This window comes from Lissotriton vulgaris, chromosome 3_1, assembly GCF_964263255.1.
Source record: "Lissotriton vulgaris chromosome 3_1, aLisVul1.2, whole genome shotgun sequence".
Taxonomy (NCBI): domain Eukaryota; kingdom Metazoa; phylum Chordata; class Amphibia; order Caudata; family Salamandridae; genus Lissotriton; species Lissotriton vulgaris.
In genome coordinates, this window is record NC_141689.1 from 131091399 (window position 1) to 131111988 (window position 20590).

The 20590-nt window shown below is 44.8% G+C and overlaps 1 protein-coding gene across 1 annotated transcript in view; it reads left to right on the forward strand.

Moving 5' to 3' along the window:
* Positions 1–435: 435 nt before the first annotated feature.
* LOC147726078 (uncharacterized) overlaps positions 436–20590 on the forward strand; it is a 73226-nt gene continuing 53071 nt past the window's right edge. Inside the window, exons 1-2 of the mRNA XM_086960196.1 lie at positions 436–463; positions 4328–4453. Coding sequence (XP_086816322.1) covers positions 451–463; positions 4328–4453 — 139 coding nt within the window. The 5' untranslated portion in view covers positions 436–450. The remainder of the gene's footprint in view (positions 464–4327; positions 4454–20590) is intronic.

The window sequence follows — 20590 nt, forward strand, 5'->3', positions numbered from 1 at the left end:
GTCGAGTATCATCTCATTATAAGATAAAGTTAACCATTGCAATAGAACGCATTGATAAGCTCATGGGTGCCTTTTGTACCGATAGATTGCAACTTAAGTGTCCTCCGTTCCATTCTGGGTGCCATATTAAATGTCCACAGACTGGAAAGGTGTTCAGAAATCGCCAGAGGGTGAGTATTTGAGCCAGCGTCGACGTGGCAGAAAAGATGTTGTTCTCATAGGCTGTTGAGATGAAACTTTGAGTCAACAAAGATGTTCATTAGACGTGTTTTCCTAAGGCAGAATGTTGACTTTTTTCAGCGTGAACCTTGGTATAAATATTGGCTCTTCTGAGCTCCTCAGTAGTGCTGGTGCATCTGTCTTCCTGAGCCTGTCTGCACCCACCTGCCTCTGCCTGCACCCTCCCGCCCCCACTACAGTGAAGAGACCAGGGGCTGTGACTGGACCATCATGTCTAAAGGAGGTACGGCGACATATCAAGTCTTTCCTTGACATTACATGTGTCCACTCATTTAATCAATGTTGCATCCTATCCTGTGCTGTGATGTGGATTGGAATTAAATGGGAAGTTGTAAATTTATATTACATTTTGTCAGAAATGTTTCTTGCAATAATGATGAAATTCAAAAAGTATGCTCCCTCCATACACTTTGCAAATGCCTGCGATGTAACTGAACCAGTCTGCGGAAAGCAACAGTGATATTGATACGAAATCATAATTTCCTATGGTGCGTGTGTCCTCTGTGAGTGATCCAATGGACTGTCTTTGCAATGGAAGAGGCCTTTTGATGGATCCAAATGCAAAATGACACATAAACAACTTGCCGAAGGCTCCCTGCTCCTTCACATTTATTTAAAAGATGTACCTGGTGTTTGCTAGTATCCAGGATCTCCCTCAAGTCTTCTCTCCCTCCTTCTTTGAGAATGCTGAAAAAAGCACCTGGGACTGTATTTTGAATATGGTGCACTTTCTGGGGCAGATTTACAATAACCACAGTTACAATGCGGCGCACCATGGGGCAAAAATGGAACAGATGCGTGACGCATCTGTGCCGTAAAGGTGGTGCATTCCTGGAATTGCCTCGCAAGCGCGATGCAGCTCCAGCAATGCCCTGGGGGCCCTATCTGTCCAATGCTGGATCAAGCCTTACGCCTGCTTCAAGCAGGCACAGGGTTTTGACGCAGCAGTGGCCTAAAAGTGACTGAGTGAAATCTTGTAGAATTCACCCCCCCCCCCCCCGTGCAGGAACGCCTTCATCTGGTGCAGGGCTTTACAACGTGACGCATCTCCCAGATGCGTCACGTTGTAAATACCCCGCACCATGGTGCATCTTTTGCGCAGCCGCTGCGTCACAAAAGTGACGCAACAGCGGCGTAAAAGAGGCGCAAGGGGCTTGTAAATCTGCCTCTCTGTTTTTAGGCCATGGAGCACCCTTCAAAAGGGGAGCCGGCTGCAGTGAATTGCACTGTCTTAGAAAGAAGAAAGGCAGCACATTCATGTGAAATATGGAGCAGCTGTTTGAAAGCTGCTCTGTGTTTCACAGTGCAGGCGGCAACCTGCCCCACAAGAGGGAAGAGAGATCCCCAAGCAAGTGGCTGCAGTGAGTGACTGCACCCACCTGCAGGGGGGATGTCTAGGGGGTCCAAGGTCTTTTAGGAGGCACACTGAAATTGTGCCACCTAGTTGTGGCACACTTTAAGTGCACCTCCTAAGGCATGTTTGCCTGTATGCCAATGTGAATAATACAGAAAAAAGAACCCTTAAAGTCAGAAGGGACCAAGGGTAGTAGTATGTAAGAAAAAAAAGTTGTCCATTACAAAGTAAGTCAGTATAATACCATGACTTCACAATCAAGATTGTGTCTGTTGTAGTCTCAATCAACAATTTCTAGAATTTTATTAATAATTAGAAAAAACAAAACATTGCATGAAAAGGTGAGTGAGAAGGACGTGACAGGGTAATGGGAAGTCAGCCGATTTCATTATGACAGGCAAGTGACTTAAAAGTGACTTTTTAGGTGAGAAAATGTAAATACGCAAAAGTCACAATACAAAATATATCTTGTACTCCACAATTTTAATTATAGTTTAGAGTTTAAGAGGCAAGTTTCAACAACGTTTCGATCCCAAACAGCTTTGGGGGGTCATCATCTGGACTAAACAATGAAATAAGTGCCTGGGAAGTTGCTCGTGGTCAGCGTGTTTCAGGAATTCAAAATGAGTGGTTATTGCATGAATCCTCGTGGTGGAAGCTAGAATGTCGTAGGTGGGTATATGAGATATTCTGTCATGGTTCGAAATAGAGATGGTGGCGGGGAGTTCCGCATGCATGCGGACGGGTAATGAAAGGATAATTTGCACGCCTTATCCGATTAACTCAGCAGGTGTGCTAGCGGGGTTAGTTCCAAGGTACCTCTGCTTGCGGTGGAAGATGCTGTGATTAATATGGCACAGCAACACATGGATTCCATCCTTTGCATGGGGCTATGCCCCCATGCAAACCAGGGAACGCACTCTGGAGTAGTGTGGCTCAAGTGGAGAAGTGTGGCTCAATGGTTAGAGTGGCAGACCCTGATGCAGAGGTCTAGCCCGGGACCAAGGTTCAATTCCCCGCCTCGGCGGGGTCTTGGGCTCAAAATTCCACGGACCTGATAGTTCTCGCCTCGATGCCTATTCCAATCATGAAGTCCCACTCTGTAACTCTGGGCAATAGCTTGCTTAATCTCCACAATGGCCCCCACAATGCTAAGAATGCCTGGCCTCCACCTTGGGGGTTCCCAGGAGTGGTTGCCTTACAGGGAAAGCCAGGATGGGTTCCACAGCGGTATTCGTACAAGCGCCTTGAGACCCTTGTGGGTTAGTAGTGCGCTATACAAGTATCTATCAATTTACATTTTCTCTTATGATAGTATCATTCAGTATACCAGAAGGGGACAAACAAGCGTCTGCTGCCCCCTCTGTAATACTGTAAAACCTGGGGTCGCATAAGGCGGGCACAAACATCCGTTCCCCCAGGATACAATGCATAATACTGATTCTGGGGCCCTTAATGAAAAGGGCGCACTTTCTCTGTTTGTGCCCAGTGCACCGAAAAAATAGTTGTGCTGGGCGCAAACAGGGAAAGTGTGCGCTATTACAAGGAATGCACTGTCCCCAGGGCAGCTGCAATCTTGTGCTGCCATGGGGGCAGCGCATTCATGTGAAAAGAGAGTCACTGCCTTGAAACCGCTTGTGTTTTCACAGTGCACGTGGCAACCCACCTGCACTTTTAAAGGGGATTAGAGATCCTCTTGCAGGTGGTTGCAGTGAGCGATTGCACCTGCCTGCAAGGGGATATCACGGGGATCCATGGGACCCCCTTTGCCTCCTGCAGTGGGCTGCCATCAGGGGACGCACCTACTAACTGCTTTGCTTCTGCACCTTTGTCTATAATCCGGAAGGGGCGCAAAGGCGAAGGGATTCCCTCCTTTGCATGGGGCCACGCCCCCACGGAAATTTGGGAACGTCCTTTTGAGGAAAGCTCTGACGCTGTACGTGCGCGTGCAATTTCAGTTTACAGAAGGGGATGCACAGATGTGGCTGGGCTGGGCTGTCTGTGCACAAAGGACACATCCCCCAACTATGTCATCCGGCTCGATGGAATAATTGGTGCGGGCTGTGTGGTAGGTTTAACTGCTGCCTTTTTTCACTAGTGATGAATTGATTTACAGTGTTTCATTAAACAATTCTGCTCTATCCAATTTGTTATTTTAACTGCACAACACATCAACAATATTTTAATTCTCATTTTTGTATATGCTATTTTATGAGTCTTACCAGGGGCACCTCCTGCTGGCTACTAAAATCAACTGTTAGCACTACACCACACACGCCACAACATACCACCTACATTTGGCTAAACTCTCTCCAGCTATTGGCTTGTTTGGTCAAGCCCCCTTCAGGCACGGGCTTGAATGGAGAAGCCTAAACATGTTACAGATATGTATTGGTTCTTTCCAGCAGCCCAAGTTAATGTGGGTGATAGAGTGAAAACAGTACTCGTTTTATTTATTAGTACCCAGCCTTGATAGTATATTTTAATTCAGATTTCTTTTGCACAATATTTCTTTTTTCCTTCTCACGCTGACATCTTTGCAATGGAAAACCAATCAGTATGGCAGTAGCCCCCGCTCTTCCTGTCCCCTTGTAGAGTGAGTGCAGGTCTCAAAGGCACAGCTGCCTAACTAAGAGTAAAGGCAGTGCCTGAGCAGGCAGCTGCCCTCATGGATGTCAGTGGGTGCACACCTGGCAAGGTTACAGCAATGACTCCCACGTGTGCTTCTTCCAGGCAAGGCCCCTACGGTGACTCACAGAGTGATACCAGCGAGGGGAATCCCAGCAAGACGGACCGGGACAAGCGACGCTTCTGACGAACCTGAAGGTGTCGTAGATGTTACCACCTCCGACAGGGAAGGTGAGTGTTGTGGAGCCTAACTCGGGTTTCTTTTTTGAGATTTTGTGCCGTGTAGTAGATTCCTGTCTAGGATACATATGGAAGCTAGAATCCTGTTACTGCTAATCTTCAGTTCCTACCCTTCCTGCCACACCCCACTCAAAAGTGCCACTGAAGCTCCTATCCCGGGGCCCAGCTCCACTACCCCTCACTCACAGCTCCTTCCCTCCCATACCCCTTCCACCCTCCTCCTTGCCACCCATCTGCTTTCCACATTTGCCCACGGCTGCCCCATTTCTTTTGCCTTCTGGGAACTATGGCAACATCTTTCTTTATGGTGAAAAATCTAAAAACAATGTGCATGCAAAAAAATGAATTAAGAGTGTAGGTCTTTGGGAGTAAACAGCGCCACATAAGGAGAGAAGGGCGGTAGGCGCTTCATGATTTAAGGTCCAGTGTTTCTATTGGATTTCAATATTGCCTCCTTGCAAGAACCCTAAGCTGTGACTGGTTCAGTACTAAAAATGTACTGCCAGGCTGAATACTTTGGATTGTGCAGAAACTTATATTTATTAGCGGGTCTGCAATATTATAAGTGCGAGCAAGTACTTCTCTACTAGGATGCTATACTTGAAGTGCGAGCTAGCACTTCAATACTAGGATGCAGTACTTGAAGTGCGAAACTAACACTTTTCTATTAGGATGCAGTAACACTTTTCTATTAGGATGCAATACTTGAAGTGCAAGCCAGCACTTCTTTACTAGGATGCAATACTTGAAGTGCGAGCCAGTGATTCTATACTAGAATGCAGTACTTGAAGTGTGAGTCAGTACTTCTTTAGTAGGATACAATACTTGAAGTGCGAGCCAGTGCTTCTATAGTAGAATGCAATACTTGAAGTGTGAGTCAGTACTTCTTTCCTAGGATGCAATACTTGAAGTGCGAAACCAATACTTTTCTATTAGGATGCAGTACAGTCGCCAACATTCCGGAAGGCAGAGGGAAGCCGTGATGACAGGACGGGACGCTTTTGAAACTATTTTCTCTCTACACTCAGGTGCGGAAGCCTTTCACCACATTGTACTTTATATGATGGCCCATACAAAAGAATACTTGTTCAGGGTGTGAACCCACATCGACCAGTTATCTTTCATAGAAACTTATGAATGCGAAATCGAAACGATGAAAGATTATAGCTCTGAACACTGAACAGAGTATACACGGCGGCATATTAGGTCTGTCATGAGGTCCCAGGAGATCCCCTCTTATTGCGACATCATTCGTCATTTAGTGATTTGGTAAAAGGACCAGATATATATCTGCACAATTATTCTTGGGTACATTTTTCCATCTTTAATGAAATAAGTACAAGGCTTATGAATTATATACCAACTAATTGAGAGACGAATATTGTTAGAGTCCTGATGAAGGTGGTACATCTATAAGTTCATACCACCGAAACGCGTCAGCACCCTTTTTGTGTAACACGTTGCATCCACAGAACCTCCTGATGTCTAAGATTACCATGAGTCTTTTAGACTGAGATCTATTAATATATGGAATCCATTTAAAGTTACTTTAATATGATCTAATTTGTTCACATTTTGTCTGTCTCTAATTGCTTGTTTTTATCCTCTGCTATTTTTTTTGTATTTTTTGCAAATTACATTTTTCTTATTGTATAAATGTCATGTTTTTAATTGTATTTCATTGAAGCTAAATTATTTGAATAAATATGCTATTTTTTAACATTGAGTAAAAGTACTTTATCGTTGTGTATATTGCAATTGGTTTTGGGGTTCCAATTCATGGTGTTCCATTTGAGTTGTGTGGTAGTCTGAATATATGAGATGTGTATGACTGATTATATTCATTGAATAGAGGCAATTCTAACAGTTCCAAGAGAATCTAGCTGTGTCTGTACTTGTGGTACCCTGTCTCTTGCAAGTGGGGTCGCTCCCTTGTTCTTTACACTTGAATGGCAAGCCAGCACTTCTCTACTATAATGCAATATTTGAAGTGCGAGCCAGAACTTCTCTACTAGCATGCAATCCTTAAAGCGCGAGCCAGTGTTTCTATACTAGAATTCAATACTTGAAGTGTGAGTCAGTACTTCTCTACTAGGATGCCGTACTTGAATTGCGAGCCAGTACTTCTCTACTAGGATGCAATACTTGAAGTGTGAGCCAGTACTACTCTACAAGGATGCAATACTTAAAAAAACATGCCAGTACTTCTCTACAAGGATGCAGTACTTAAAGCTGAGCCAGCATTTATCTACTATGATGCACTGCTTAAAGTCAGAGCCAGTACTTCTCTATTAGGATGCAATACCTGAAGTGCAAGTCAGTACTTCTCTACTAGGATACAGTACTTGAAGTGCCATCCAGCAATTCTCTACTAGGATGCAGTCCTTGAAATGTGAGCTAGTATGTGAGCCAGTAGTTCTCTACTAGAATGCAATGCTTGCAACAAGACAGTAGCCAACACTAAGGGGCCGATTTCGAACTGGGTCGGAAAGCACTCTGACTGAGACGGATCCGGGGTGTTTTCCGACTGATCTGGACTCCTGCAGTCCGACCTAGTACGATGCAGGTGTATGCTGTCGGACTCGGTTCAGTTGGACTCCCATAGAAGTCCAGGGAGCGTGCTCCCAGCGCAAGATGGCCACCGGAAAAGAGGTCGCCTAAGAAGCTCCAGGGTTCAGGATCCCAATTTGTGTGTAAATCCCTGTTTATGCCCCCCGCACAACCTCTTACTCTACCCCCACACTTTGCGGAAGTTCTCAGCCACGCAACGACCAAACATTTAAGCACACATCAACAAATACAGTGCTGCACAGCCAGAATCGACATGGCCACCGATGTCCCCGGATGGCTCTGAATTCGAGTTGCTTCCATTGCTCTTTGGGGCTCCTCCTGCAATCTCATTTTTGGCGCCCTGGGGCTGCTGCAAAACCGCACCTTCCGCCATCCAACCGCGCACCACTGGGTCTGACAGCTCTGTGAACTTCACACTCTGAGCTTGGCTCACCCGGTGCCAAGTAAGCATGGGCGGAAAATCCGTTACGCTCGCGAATTTTGAGGATTTTCGGTAAATTCGCAATCCGCGAACGCTTGCGAATTTACCGAAAATCCGCAAATTCTCACGCAGCGGACTTTTTTTTTCTTGGTGATACAATTTTGCGGCGTGCGGTGTAAGTTCGCAATTGTGAACTGGTACAAAACCCTCGCGAACTGGCAAAAATCCTTGCAAACTGGCAGAAATCCTTGCCAACACAAAAAAAGCATTCAGCAGGTTCAAAAGTTCAAACACATCATTAGTAACCATTCCCTGTAGTGCTTCCTGACAAGGGCCCCTCCAGAGTTCAGTTGCTAGTTGCAAAAATTGTATGACCTTGCTCTGACCCTCACAGCAGGCTCATAGAATAGCTACAAGTAGGCCACAAAGGTCCTGGAAAAAAAAATTGCACTGCAACAGAAAGCAAATTACAGATAAGGAAGCAGGGGCCAGACTGGAATTTTAAAACAGTGACACATTATTAAATCAACCCCAAATTAATTCATGTCAGTTGAAGCAGGCAGGTGTGCTTGCTTTTTCCCCCCATAATCTACAGTGATGATATAACAGAGGGTGGCATTGATGTACCAGAGGGTGGCATGGGTGAAACTGAGGGTGGCAGGGGTGAAACAGAGGGTGCTGGGAACCTGTGATGATGAACCAGACGTAGAAACAACATAATCGTGACCGTTGTGAGCCGACATGTAAGTTCGCAATTGTGAACTGGTACAAAACCTTCGCGAACTGGCAGAAATCCTTGCGAACTAGCAGAATTCCTTGCGAACACAAAAAAAGCATTCAGCAGGTTCAAAAGTTCAAACTCATCATTAGTAACCATTCCCTGTAGTTCTTCCTGACAAGGGCCCCTCCAGAGTTCAGTTGCTAGTTGCAACAATTGTATGACCCTGCTCTGACCCTCACAGCAGGCTCATAGAATAGCTACAAGTAGGCCACAAAGGTCCTGGAAAAAAAAATTGCACTGCAACAGAAAGCAAATTACAGATAAGGAAGCAGGTGCCAGACTGGAATTTTAAAACAGTGACACATTAATAAATCAACCCCAAATTAATTCATGTCAGTTGAAGCAGGCAGGTGTGCTTGCTTTTTCCCCCCATAATCTACAGAGATGATGAACCCGAGGGTGGCACTGATGTACCAGAGAGTGGCATGGGTGAAACAGAGGGTGGCAGGGGTGAAACAGAGAGTGCTGGGAACCTGTGATGATGAACCAGACGTAGAAACAACATAATCATGACCGTTGCGAGCCGACATGTAAGTTCGCAATTGCGAACTGGTACAAAACCCTCGCAAACTGGCAGAAATCCTTGCGAACTGGCAGAAATCCTTGCGAACAAAAAAAAAAATCCGCAAATTCGCGAGAATTCGCGGATTTTGCGGATTGCGAGTTCGCAAATTCGCAAAATTCGTGAACGCCAGATTCGCAAAATTCGCCCATGCTTAGTGCCAAGTTCAAGGCGGCGAGGGGTCCTTTGACCCTCAGGATCTCTCTGCCTGCCCTCTGCCTTCCCTGCATCTCGGGCTTGATTCAACGACTGCAGGACCTGCCAGGGGACTTGGGGGCCAGGGTCACACCACCAGTCATGCGGGGATGCGAGGGTCGGCCTCCTCTCGCTGCCGGCAGATCATAACTTGACCTCTTGCACCCAAGGCACCTCCTGTGAGTTTTTCCTGTGACATGTTCTCGCTTGTGCAGATCTCTCTCTCCCCCCGCAGATGCCCAGGTGAAGAAGCGTGATCTGCGTCTCTGATGGGGGGCACTTTCACTATCACTTTACTCTCATGATCACATTCCCGATGCGCTTGCCTGAGCGGGTGGAGAGAGGACTTTTGTCGGCCTAGAATGTGGCGTTCCACTTCTGGTGAGCCCAAGGTATCTCCTAATGGTGCTAGGTTTGTGCTGCTCCCAAACTGAGAGAGGGGGAGAAGAAAAGAACGGGTGATCCCTTTTAGTTCACTCCCAGCCACCGGTGATTGTTTGCCTTTGGCCCCTGTGGCGATCTGCAACACAGTCCTCGAAGTGTTTTTTTATTAGCGGAGTTCCTGGGCTATGGCAATGACTTTGGATATCTACCTTGGACGCCTGACCTGACTGTATTTTCGAGTCCCTTGGGGGAGATAGAGAGTTTACCTGACCTTCATTCTGCCAATGGTATCTTTTGCACGATCTCCTAGAATATCTTGGATTTCTCTAGCGTCCATTTTGTCCCTGGCCTCTTTCCTTGCACAATCTCCTCTCCTACCTCTTCACTGGTTTTTTGCTCCCCAGTTCATGAACACTAAAATAGGACTATATTCGCACCTTCATCCTGAGTTATCATTCCTCCCTACTCGAACTCTCTACCTAGACAGCTTTTTTCTTTCTTTTTTTTTTGCACATGGATGTTTTGTGTTGATTTCTGTACATTCTCTTGCTCTATAGTTTATTTCTAGTTTATTAATCTTATCATTAATAATATAATGATATTCTTTGAGATTGTCTATGCTGTCCGTAAGTTATCGTGAATTGGTGGCCATCTTTGAATGGAGCCCCGTCTGTAACTCCACTGGATTTTCAATCCTGTTGTTCTTTCACCTTAAAATGTCCCCATCTCTTTACCTTTTATCCCTATCTTATATTTTATCTCTCTCATCTTTGTTCACCCCCAACTATCCTGCCCATGCTTTCGTCCTAAGCTCGCTGTCTGTCCTTTCAGATGCTCTCTTCTACACTACCTCTCAACTCTATCCCCATCTATATTAACTTTCAATCCTATCCCTACACTATACAATAGTATATTTTAGTGTGCTTGTTTGCCACACCCCTACCACACCCCCATCTACCTTGCCTTTATTTGCTTCTCATTTTGTAGTTCACTGTACAGAATGTTGGGATATTCATCATTTGTGTATGTATTTTTATTGATTAGGTACCTCCTATTTTGTATTTACCCTGTAGTATGCTATTTATGCAGCCTGCACCTTTTTTCGTTTGATGTTTACTCTCTTTAGTCATCTATCTCACTCCTAACCTTATTCACATCTTTCTCACGCTTAATCTTAATTTCTGAATGTTCCTTTTGATGTGTTTTATTATTGTTGTGTAATTTTGTCTGATTGTGCTGTCCCCCTTTATGATGTTCCCTTGTATGGTTCACCCCCATTTCCTATTTTGTTATTTGCTTTTGGCCAAATGTAACTTTAGTGAGATATTTACGCAGCTTACACCGTATTTCGCTGGCGTTTACTCTCTTTAGCTGATTATCATCCTTCCCATTATTAGTTTACTTCACATCCTTCTCATTTTTAGCTTTAATCCTTGAATGTACATTTGGACGTGTTTTACTATTGTTGTTTATTCTATATTACTATGCTGTCTATTGTTGTTTATTTTATTTGATTATGCTGCCCCCCCATAGGATGTTCTTTTATGTTGTTCTCCCCCATTTCTTTGTTGTAATTTTGCTTTGGCTAAATGTATCTCTTCCATAGTTCTGCTTTTCTATATCCCTGTTTTGATTAATCTTATGGTTTAATCTGCTTGCTTCTCTCTACATACTCTCCTAATCATGCCTCCCCTCTCTCTTTCCCCCTCCACCTCAGTATCGCCTATCTTGAAACTTGGCCCAACTCTTGGTCTATCCTCTACCCCTCCCATCTCTCCAAGCCTGGTAAAAAAATTCAAATACAAGCTCCTCAGTCTCCACCCTGAAACCTTATTTGCAGATTACCATAATAGCCCTAACTCCTCCTTAATCACTAACTACATCTTCTTTTCCAAACGCCCTTCAAAATGGAAAAGCCTATTTCTTCGGCACCTCCCTATCAGTAACTCTCCACCACTTGCTCTTCCTCATTTCCTGGTGATATTGATATTTCCATCTTCAAATCTGGAAACATTTTCATCTAAGCATCTGAAAATCACCTCTACATCTTTGAACTCCACTTCTGTGCCTTATTCCAATCCTTCGCTCAGTCCCTTAACCCCCCTCTCCCACCCCCTTGTCTCCTTGTTCCTTCACCTCGTCTCATACCCCCTACTCTTCTCTCTGATCCCCTCTCTCCCAATCTCCCAGTTTTTCTGCCTCTTGTCCAGTTACAAAAAGGTGCAATAGAGGTGGTTCTGGAGCAGGAAAGGGGTCAGGGATGCTACTCCCGGTATATCCTGATTCCCAAGAAGGATGGTAGGTTACGTCCTATCCTGGACCTCAGAATCTTAAATCTGTTTCTCAAGCAGGAGAGATTCAAGATGCTCAACCTAGCGCAGGTTCTTCAGGCGCTTCCACAAGAGGACTGGATGGTGTCCCTCGACTTGCAGGATGCGGATTTTCACATTCCAATCCTGAAGTCGCACAGGAACTATCTCCGGTTTACTTTTGGTTAGCAACACTTCCAGTTTGCGGTTCTTCAGTTTGGTCTTACTACTGCACCTCGAGTCTTCACCAAGGTGATGGATGTGGTGGCTGTCCATCTCAGGAGGTTGGGGATTCCGGTTTTCTCCTACCTGGACGACTGGCTGCTGACCGCAGAGTCGCCAGAGAGGATTCGTCATCATCTACAGGTAACAACCCAGCTGTTAAACAAATTGGGTTTATTGATAAATGCGTCCAAGTCTCACCTGGCGCCCTCACAGAGCAATTTGTGCATAGGGGCTGTACTGGATACCACTGTGTGTTAAGCTTTCCCACCTCCACAAAAGATTCTCAACTTTCAGGAAATTATTTCCTTGGTTTACAATGGAGTGGTTGTTCTGGTTTTGAAGGTCCTTCGCCTAATCAATTTTGGAAAATTTGTGTGTGCTGGGGATGCTCAGACGTGAGTCCCAGGCTCTCCACACCACTGGAGTCAAGCTATCCAGGCTGATGAAGGCTGATAGCCAGAAACCGGTCCTTGGATGCTTGATTCCGGTCTGGGAAAGACATGGCTTGGTAGTTCGGACTGGACTGTTCCCATGAGGCACAGGGTCAGAGCTGATTTGCATATAGCCAGTGTCCAACCCAGGGTGGTGTGGAGTGCAAAAAAACGATGGATTTAGGCCCAGATCCTTGTACTGGGGTGAATGTATGACATTGTTCTACATTCTGTCCATCAACTGTGTTTTTTGCAACCTTCGCCTAATCAGTCTGTTCGCCTCCTGCATTCTGTTGGTCAACCATGCATGCTGGCACATGAGGGTGCTCCAGTGGTATCTCCACAGGCAGTGGTATCAGCGCAACGGAGATCTCAGGGAGTCAGTCAGGATCTCCAGAGATGCTGCTGAGGATCTTTCTTGGTAGAGCGTGGAGGGCAATCTGTCTCAAGGAAAGCCCTTTCATCTTCCTCCATTGGTGGCCACAGTGATAACAGATGCCTCTACCCTAGGGTGGGATGCTAATCTAGGGGATCTGGAGATCAAGGGTCTTCGGTCTACAGAGGTAAGATTGCTTAATCCTAATCTTCTGGAATTGCGGGCGATTCGTTTGGCACTGAAGGGCTTTCTCCCTTCCCTTCGCGGTCAGTCGGTTCAAGTCCTGACGGACAACACTGCTTTGATGCTGTACATCAACAAGCAGGGAAGAATAGGGTTGTGCCATCTCTGCACAGAGGCGTTGCGGCTTTGGTCCTGGGCTCAGGACCATCGGATTTGATTGATGGCAAATCATCTGGCCGGGGTACTGAACGTGCATGCAGACAGTCTCAGTCCGCAGTTCTCCTCTGGCCACAATTGGAGGCTTCATCTTCCGGATGTGGGGGACTCCTCAGGTGGACCTGTTTCCACTACCCGTCATTCTGCAGTCTCCAGTTTCCGAAGCAGGGGGCGTTGGGGAACGTGTGTCAGTTGAGTTGGAGCTCACAACTCCTTTACACATTTCTTCCCACACCCTTGATTCCTCAGGTTCTGAGGAAGATTCAACAAGACTGGGTCCAAGTTATATTGATCGCCCAGGATTGGCCAAGAAGGGTGTGGTATACAGACCTTCTTCACCTCTCATCTCACCTCCGCTCCATCTCCCTCTCAGGGTAGACCTCCCTTTGCCGTCAGAGGGGCAGGTTCTAAATCCCCACCTCCAGAGTCTGCAAACTCATGCCTGGAGATTGAACAGGGCAACCTGAATTCTTTTTCTCTTCTGCCTGCCGTGGTGGATGGTATATTATCGGCCAGACGACACTCCACTAAGTCTGTCTACTTCGATAGGTGGTCTAAATTTGTTAAATGGTTTGGAGAGTAGTCTATTGATCCATTAAGAGCTCATCTTTCCGATGTTCGTTGTTTTTTTGTTACATTTGGCCCAGCAAGGTTGTGCTGTAGCTACAGTTAAAGGATATTTGTTGGCTTTATCAGCATTTCTTTGCTTGCCTGATCTGCTGTCTCTTTTTAAATAACCAATTGTGATAAGGTTCATTAAGGGTCTTACTAACATGTTTCAGCCCACTTCCTTCAATATGCTCCAGTGGTATTTAAATCTACTTTTAACTTTCTCAATGGGTTCTCCTTTTGATCCTATGCAGAGTTGCCCTTTGAGACTGCTGTCATTCAAAACGGTCTTCCTTGTGGCTATCACCTTGGCCAGGAGGATGAGTGAGCTTTAGGCTTTGAGTTCAAAACCTCAGTTTCTGACCATACATGCTGAAAGGATGGTCCTCACGACCAGGGCGTGGTAACTCCCTTCCAACTATGACAGTCCATTACCTACCTATTAAAATAATGAATGCTCAGAATATATGATGAATCCATATATTTATTTTAAGACATGCAGAAGAAGCACAGCACGTCTGTTACGATGTAGATCTTCAGTAAAAACAGTTTTTCATGGAATCCGGAACCCAACATGTAAGATGCAGGCACGCATCATATATTCCAGGCTCCAGCAACCAGAGAACATGAAAAGACAGACAATATAATCTAAATGAATAAAGAATGTAACACTACCCTACTTTCTATCCTCCCCCTCATTCTTCCAAGGAGGAGGAGTGGCTTCATCGATTGAATCCTAAGATGGCGATTAGTTTCTATCTGGATAGAACGAAGGACTTGCGACAGGATGATCAGCTTTTTGTAGGCTACATTGGACGAATGAAGGGCAAGGCGGTGCACAAGCGCACGTTATCCAGATGGATCATCTTGTGCATCCAGATCTGCTAGGCTCTGGCTGGTAAGGAGCCTCCTGAAGGCATTAAAGCTCACACCACCAGGGCTAAATTGTCTACTTCTGCCTTGTCCAGGGGTTTTCCTGTGTTGGACATCTGTAAGGCCGCAACTTGGGCCTCCCTCCACACTTTCACGAAGCATTACTGCTTGGATTACGAAGTGAGGAGGGACGGCCATTTTGTGAGTTTGATTGCTGTGGGATTCTATTCATAAGGTGAGGAATCCACAGGCAGATGTATCGATCAGAAGAACAACTTACTTACCTTCGGTAACGCTTTTCTGGAGGATACAGTATCTGCCTGTGGATTCCTCACTGACCCACCCTCCTCCCTGTTGTCCACCCTTTTATACCTTAGAAGAGGTATTGGTTAATATGGTTGTTTCATATTGTCATTTTGTATTGCCTCTATTTGCCTTTGTGTAGGCTTATAGGAAATTTTTGCTTCCCCGTTTTCACTTTGTGTATTTAAGTGAATACTGCGTACTATGTATACAATGTCTCTATGGTCAGTCTGCCCGTTTGCCTCGGAGGCACGGAAGAAATGGGTGGAACTGACGTCATCACGCCGACGTGGTCTTCTTATGACTCCAGTGACATCATGCAGAGCAGCGTGCGGATCCAAGGCATTGTGACAACCTCGTTGGCCTGGAGAGCTAGGAAAAAGTTTCCAGGGAATGCTGGCGCATGGGATATTCATAATGGGAGGAATCCACAGGCAGATACTCTATCCACCAGAAAAAGCATTATTAAAGGTAAGTAACTTGTTCTTTAGAAGCGTAGGAGCACAAACTATTTCCTGAGCGAACCATTGTTGTTACTAAACCAAGTTTCTTAGGTAGACCAGCTGGTCCCAAAATGTATTTTTTATATTTTTACGAAGCTGGCAAGTGTAGATATTTGTCTGACATGGTCAACAATGCCAGAGGACAAAAGAAATACAGACCCATACAATAAGGGTTTACCTCGTATCTGTTCAAGTGTATTCAAATGGAGATGTGTCTGTTTCCATTCAGTCTTTTGCTTCCTGAGCTTTGCAGCCTCGGTTATACATCTCTGTATAAACCGATCTGCACCCCCTTTTCCACTCTAAGTCCACATTGCACCCTCTGTCCCTCTCCATTTTCTAGCTCTGTTTCCCTTTCTTTGCTCTACTTACCCTCTTTTCAGCCTCCACTTTACCTCTGTTTCTCCTGCCCTCTTGGCTCTCCATTTACAGGCATCTGCTGACTATCTGAGGCTGCTTTGTAGCCTAATAGCTGTGTAATTCCGGTCAGCCTAATAGCTCTATACTCATTTGACTACATTCAAAGTGCCCTTTTGAGCTATAGACCAGTGGTTCTGGTGATACACTTTGCTTGTGTTAATTCTTAAGGCTGTGAATTGTGTGCAGTTCTGACCACTGTTAATAAGATATTTACTGCTTCAAGACTCATTTTCTTTCCTGCCTGGCTCCACTCCATTTTCACTTTTCCTTCCTGCTCTCCCAGGCACAGCTTGTGGATTAGAGAGCTGAACACACCCTCCACATGGTGCTCTCTTTTGGTGTTTGTTGGGCAATCATTTGGATAGGCCTGCAGGTAAACCTAAGAGGCTGCAAGAGGGTTACATGATTTCACGATTAGCCTTTTCACGCTCTTCCCTTGGGGCATCTCAGCCTGGGCATTGAGGCTAAGGACAGACAGGACAAGGGCAACTTGTCTGTATGGGCCTATTCAGGACTGGTTCTGCCGAGGGTCAAAAATGCTGTATTTTTTACTACTTAAAACATTCACCAAGGCCCAACCACATTTACAAAAATGCACACACAGGCCCTCAGCAGGACAAGCCTATATACATATACATGCACACACACGCATAATAACACACACACCTATCATTCAAACAAAATTAAATCACACTACCCACCACTCACTTGCAAAGCAATATTCATCTCTTCAAAACCCTCCTTCATTCCCTTCTAACCATAAATGCCTACAAGGGCTCTTTCACCTATGCACAAATCACAACTCTGTGCTAAACCTATAGATCACTAACCCTTTAAACCTCTGTCATATGTTATGCAGATTTATAGAGCGCACTATCACCCAGAAAGGTATCCTGGCGCTGAGGTGAGTCTAGGCACTCCTAGGACCTAGTTGAACTACTTGAAAATCCAGGTCATCAGTTTTTTGCAGAATGCTAGAAATGAGGAGGAGAGTGTGGTTTTTACTCTTTAGGAGCCTGGCAGACGAAGGCTCAACTGCCAGATCTGGTTTTCCGTATGCACGGAATTTGAGAAAATAGGAGTCCGGACGGGTGGAACTGTCTGAAAGGTTTTTGAAATTAGATGTAACTGTTGAGTAATGTTGGGCGGCATGTGTGACGTAGTGCCTTGAAAGTGTGGATGAGGATTTTTAATGGTGCTCATTTGTGAATGGGGAACTTTTAAAGTGTGGTGTGATGTGAGTGCAGCTCAGGAGGCTGAGAGTGATTCTTCACATGTGTTTTGGCACATTCCCAGATTTACAAAAAGTTGTAAACCTGGGACTGCATCGAAATTGTATGCCTCCGAGACCCAGGGGTAACGAGAAGTACTTTTATTTCTCCTTGTTACTTTCGTTTTCTATTTGTGATGCATTCCACATCGGACATGGAAAAAGGAACATTACTTTAAAATGTGTTTTTGGACAGGAAGGTGTCCCTTCCTGCTTGTAAAGCTGGCAACATTGCACCATGGAGCAAGGGTGCCTGTTTCGGAGCTATGCAGCACACAGTGTACTAATTCCAGGAAGCATTATAAATGTGCCATATCCTTGTGAATATGGTGAATTTCTGCTGTCTCCCTTTCACGCAACATATCAAGTTGCCTTGCTGCACAGTAGTAGGCGTTGGCAAGAGGCTGACCTCTCTGCCAACAGCTCTGTGCAGAGTGAAAAAAGGATATTTTGAAAGAATGGCCCATCCACAAACACCTCTGAACATGATGTGGAAAAATATGCATAATTCAATGATTTCAGAGACTGAGCTGCGCATGATATAACGTGTTCAGACAGTGGGCTCTCTGCTAACACTTCTGTACAAACAGTTGTAGGCTGTACTTACAACTGTTTTCTGAGAAATAGATCTCTTTGACATTGGGCCCCATTCTTTATTGTTTTGTGTCGCTTTTGCGGGACACAACATGGCGCAGCACGACACAAAACCTAAAATCAGATTTACCAAGCCACGCAAGGTCACCCTGCGTGGATTGGTAAATCGGGTGTCACATAAAGCTGTGCAAATTGCTGCCTTATGTTACACTGTGTGGTGAAGGCCTTATATGGATGGAGCGTGGCTTTTCCCACACATCCACCAAAGTATTCTGATGCGTTCCCTGATTTGCCAAATCTGCTAGACCTTGGAACGCATCAGAATTGTACGTCTTCCAACCAGAGGCTCAATAAGGAGAAATTTCTCCTGGATGTTTCCTCTTTCTGCGCTACGCAGCACAATTAGAAGAGGAAATTGCCTCTAAGAATTGTTTTTCTGCAGGAGGGTGTACTTTCCTGGGCAAGAACAATTCTATCTGAAACACAGGAACACTTGCACCATGACGCGAGGGTGCCTGCATTTGCGCTAGTCTGGAATAAGTGCACCAGGGCAAGGAGAGGACACGACCATGCCATATAATGTTAAATATGGTGTATTCCCGCCCTCTCCCTTTCATGCAGCACAGTGCATCAAGTTGTCTTGTTGTAGTGCGTGAAAAAACAAGAAATCTGCCACATTAGATCAAACTAAACCCAAACCTTGTTAACAGATGACAGTGCTTGCTAGGCATACCAAAGGTAAGATCAGATAAACCCCTGAACAAAGGGTTTCGCAATTCACTGCACCCTTTCCATAATGCTTTCCACATTGTCACTCAATGTGCTTTTTTTATCCAGGTGTCCGGAACACTAAACATCTTTGGACGACCCAAAGCAGCAATTGAGGTCTTTAACCACGCAAACCAAGGAATAGTCATAGCCTAATTCAGCTTTAGACGATTCAGAATAATTACCCTATTGAGCTAAGGCTCAGGTTGGATCCATATCAAAATCCATGTAATCAGGGGGTGCAATCTTACAGGGTTGCCCCTGTAAGATATGGAAGCTCCACCTCTTGGTGTGCAACATGTGCTGAGATAAAATTACGTAAACGCAACAAACATCTAGTAATACAGTTTTCTATAATAGGAGACCAAGATACTTACAAACTCTTCTACAAACCAGGGCAGGTACAAGCTTAACATGGTATATCTATAGCTTAGACTTAAAAGGTTTCTTTTTCTACGTTCATGGCAAATCTAAAATTCCCCTCAATCTATCTTCAATAGGAGTTCTTAGCAGCTATAGAAGAAGCACATGTACCTATTGTGTCAAGTAAAATGGCAAAATAGGGCAAGGCACCCACCCTCAATAGGGTCCACCTTGACACACTGAATTGACTGGTCTTTATGGATTTCTGCCCAGCCGCCATCAAGATTTGGAATAATTTGTCCTCAGGTAGAAGGAGTCCATAATTTTAACAAAATTGTCCCACTGCCATGGGAGTCCAATATCCCTTCTAGATACCAACCCTCCGACCAGTAGTGCAGCAACACAACTGCTTCCAACTCCTTTATATAGAGAGAAAATAATTAAAAGGCTAGGATGCAGCCCTGTCAGAAATCCCTAATAGGGACAAAAATCAGTTCAGGAACCAACATTCACGGACCTTATTGTGCTGACAGATTAACATGCAGATCCCGCAAGTAAGAAACTATATTTGAGTGGACGCCTAAGGTGATAAGGATAGACTTAGACAACACATACTTGTTTATCTGCAGGAACAAACTATTGGTTAGTAGTTCCCTGACAAGAGCTAAAACCATACGGTATGTCCTCTAGGATATTATTAGCAACCCAGACCGTGACTCTATTCTAAAGTGTTTCCCCACATATTTTAACAAGAGAATCCATTAGAGAGATTGGTCTGTACCAGCTAGGGTTGAACCTATCACTTTTTTGGTATGCCAGCATCATAAGTGGTTTAGACCAGGAGTGCGGATAGCATCCTGTCACTGAGGCACTAATGAGATGGATCAAAAGGGGTCCCCAATCTTGACGTTCAGAGATAAAAAGTTCTGATGGAATCCCATCGGAACGTGGAGTTTTTTTTTCTTTTTTTAGAGTTGGAAGCTTGCCTATCTCACCTCCTGTCATGGGAATAAGATGGTCAAAGGCACCCTCCAAGTGTTTTACTAGGCCAAGAGAGACATCCTCCTGTATCAAGCGGTTATGAAATTACTAAAATAAGTAACCCAGGATCTAAGGGGGAATGTGCCTAGAGAATAAACCCTCATCAGAATGAAAAAAGAGTGGCTAAGTTCCCAAAATGTAGAACTAGTATTAGACAGACAACTAGCCAGAAGAAGATGTTGCCAAGCTTCTTTCTAAGAATGTTCTCCCACTTCTTAACCTCTGCCCTATAGTTATGTTGACAAGGGTGACCTACTCTCAAACTCTATGCTAATCCTTAAGGCGTTCATTAGTTACAGATGTGCTGGTGAGCACTTGCTATCACAATACCTATGCAATGGAGCATAGCCACAAGTACACGGAGTAGCCAAAAGGCGAGCAATCACTAAGGAAATTAATACAAAGGAGTTAAGTATTTGCTAATTCAGAAGAATTCTTGTTAAGGCAAATCTCACCAGCTAGAGCACTAGCAGAGAAACGTTTGACAATTTTTTTTTACCCCTTCTGGCTTTGTCCATTTCATCTGTAGTTCTAGAGAGGACCCTTCCTTTGTGAGGTCCTCTCCTATAAGCATTAAATTAGGTATTTGGGTAGATTATGCTAGATTACCCAAAAAAGCAAACACAAAAATAAAATATATAATGATGTACTTCCTCTTCCTAGTCGAGTTGGTGGGACAGGAGGATCAGGATAAGAAATAATCTTATCAAAGGGAAGTTCAAGAGAAAAA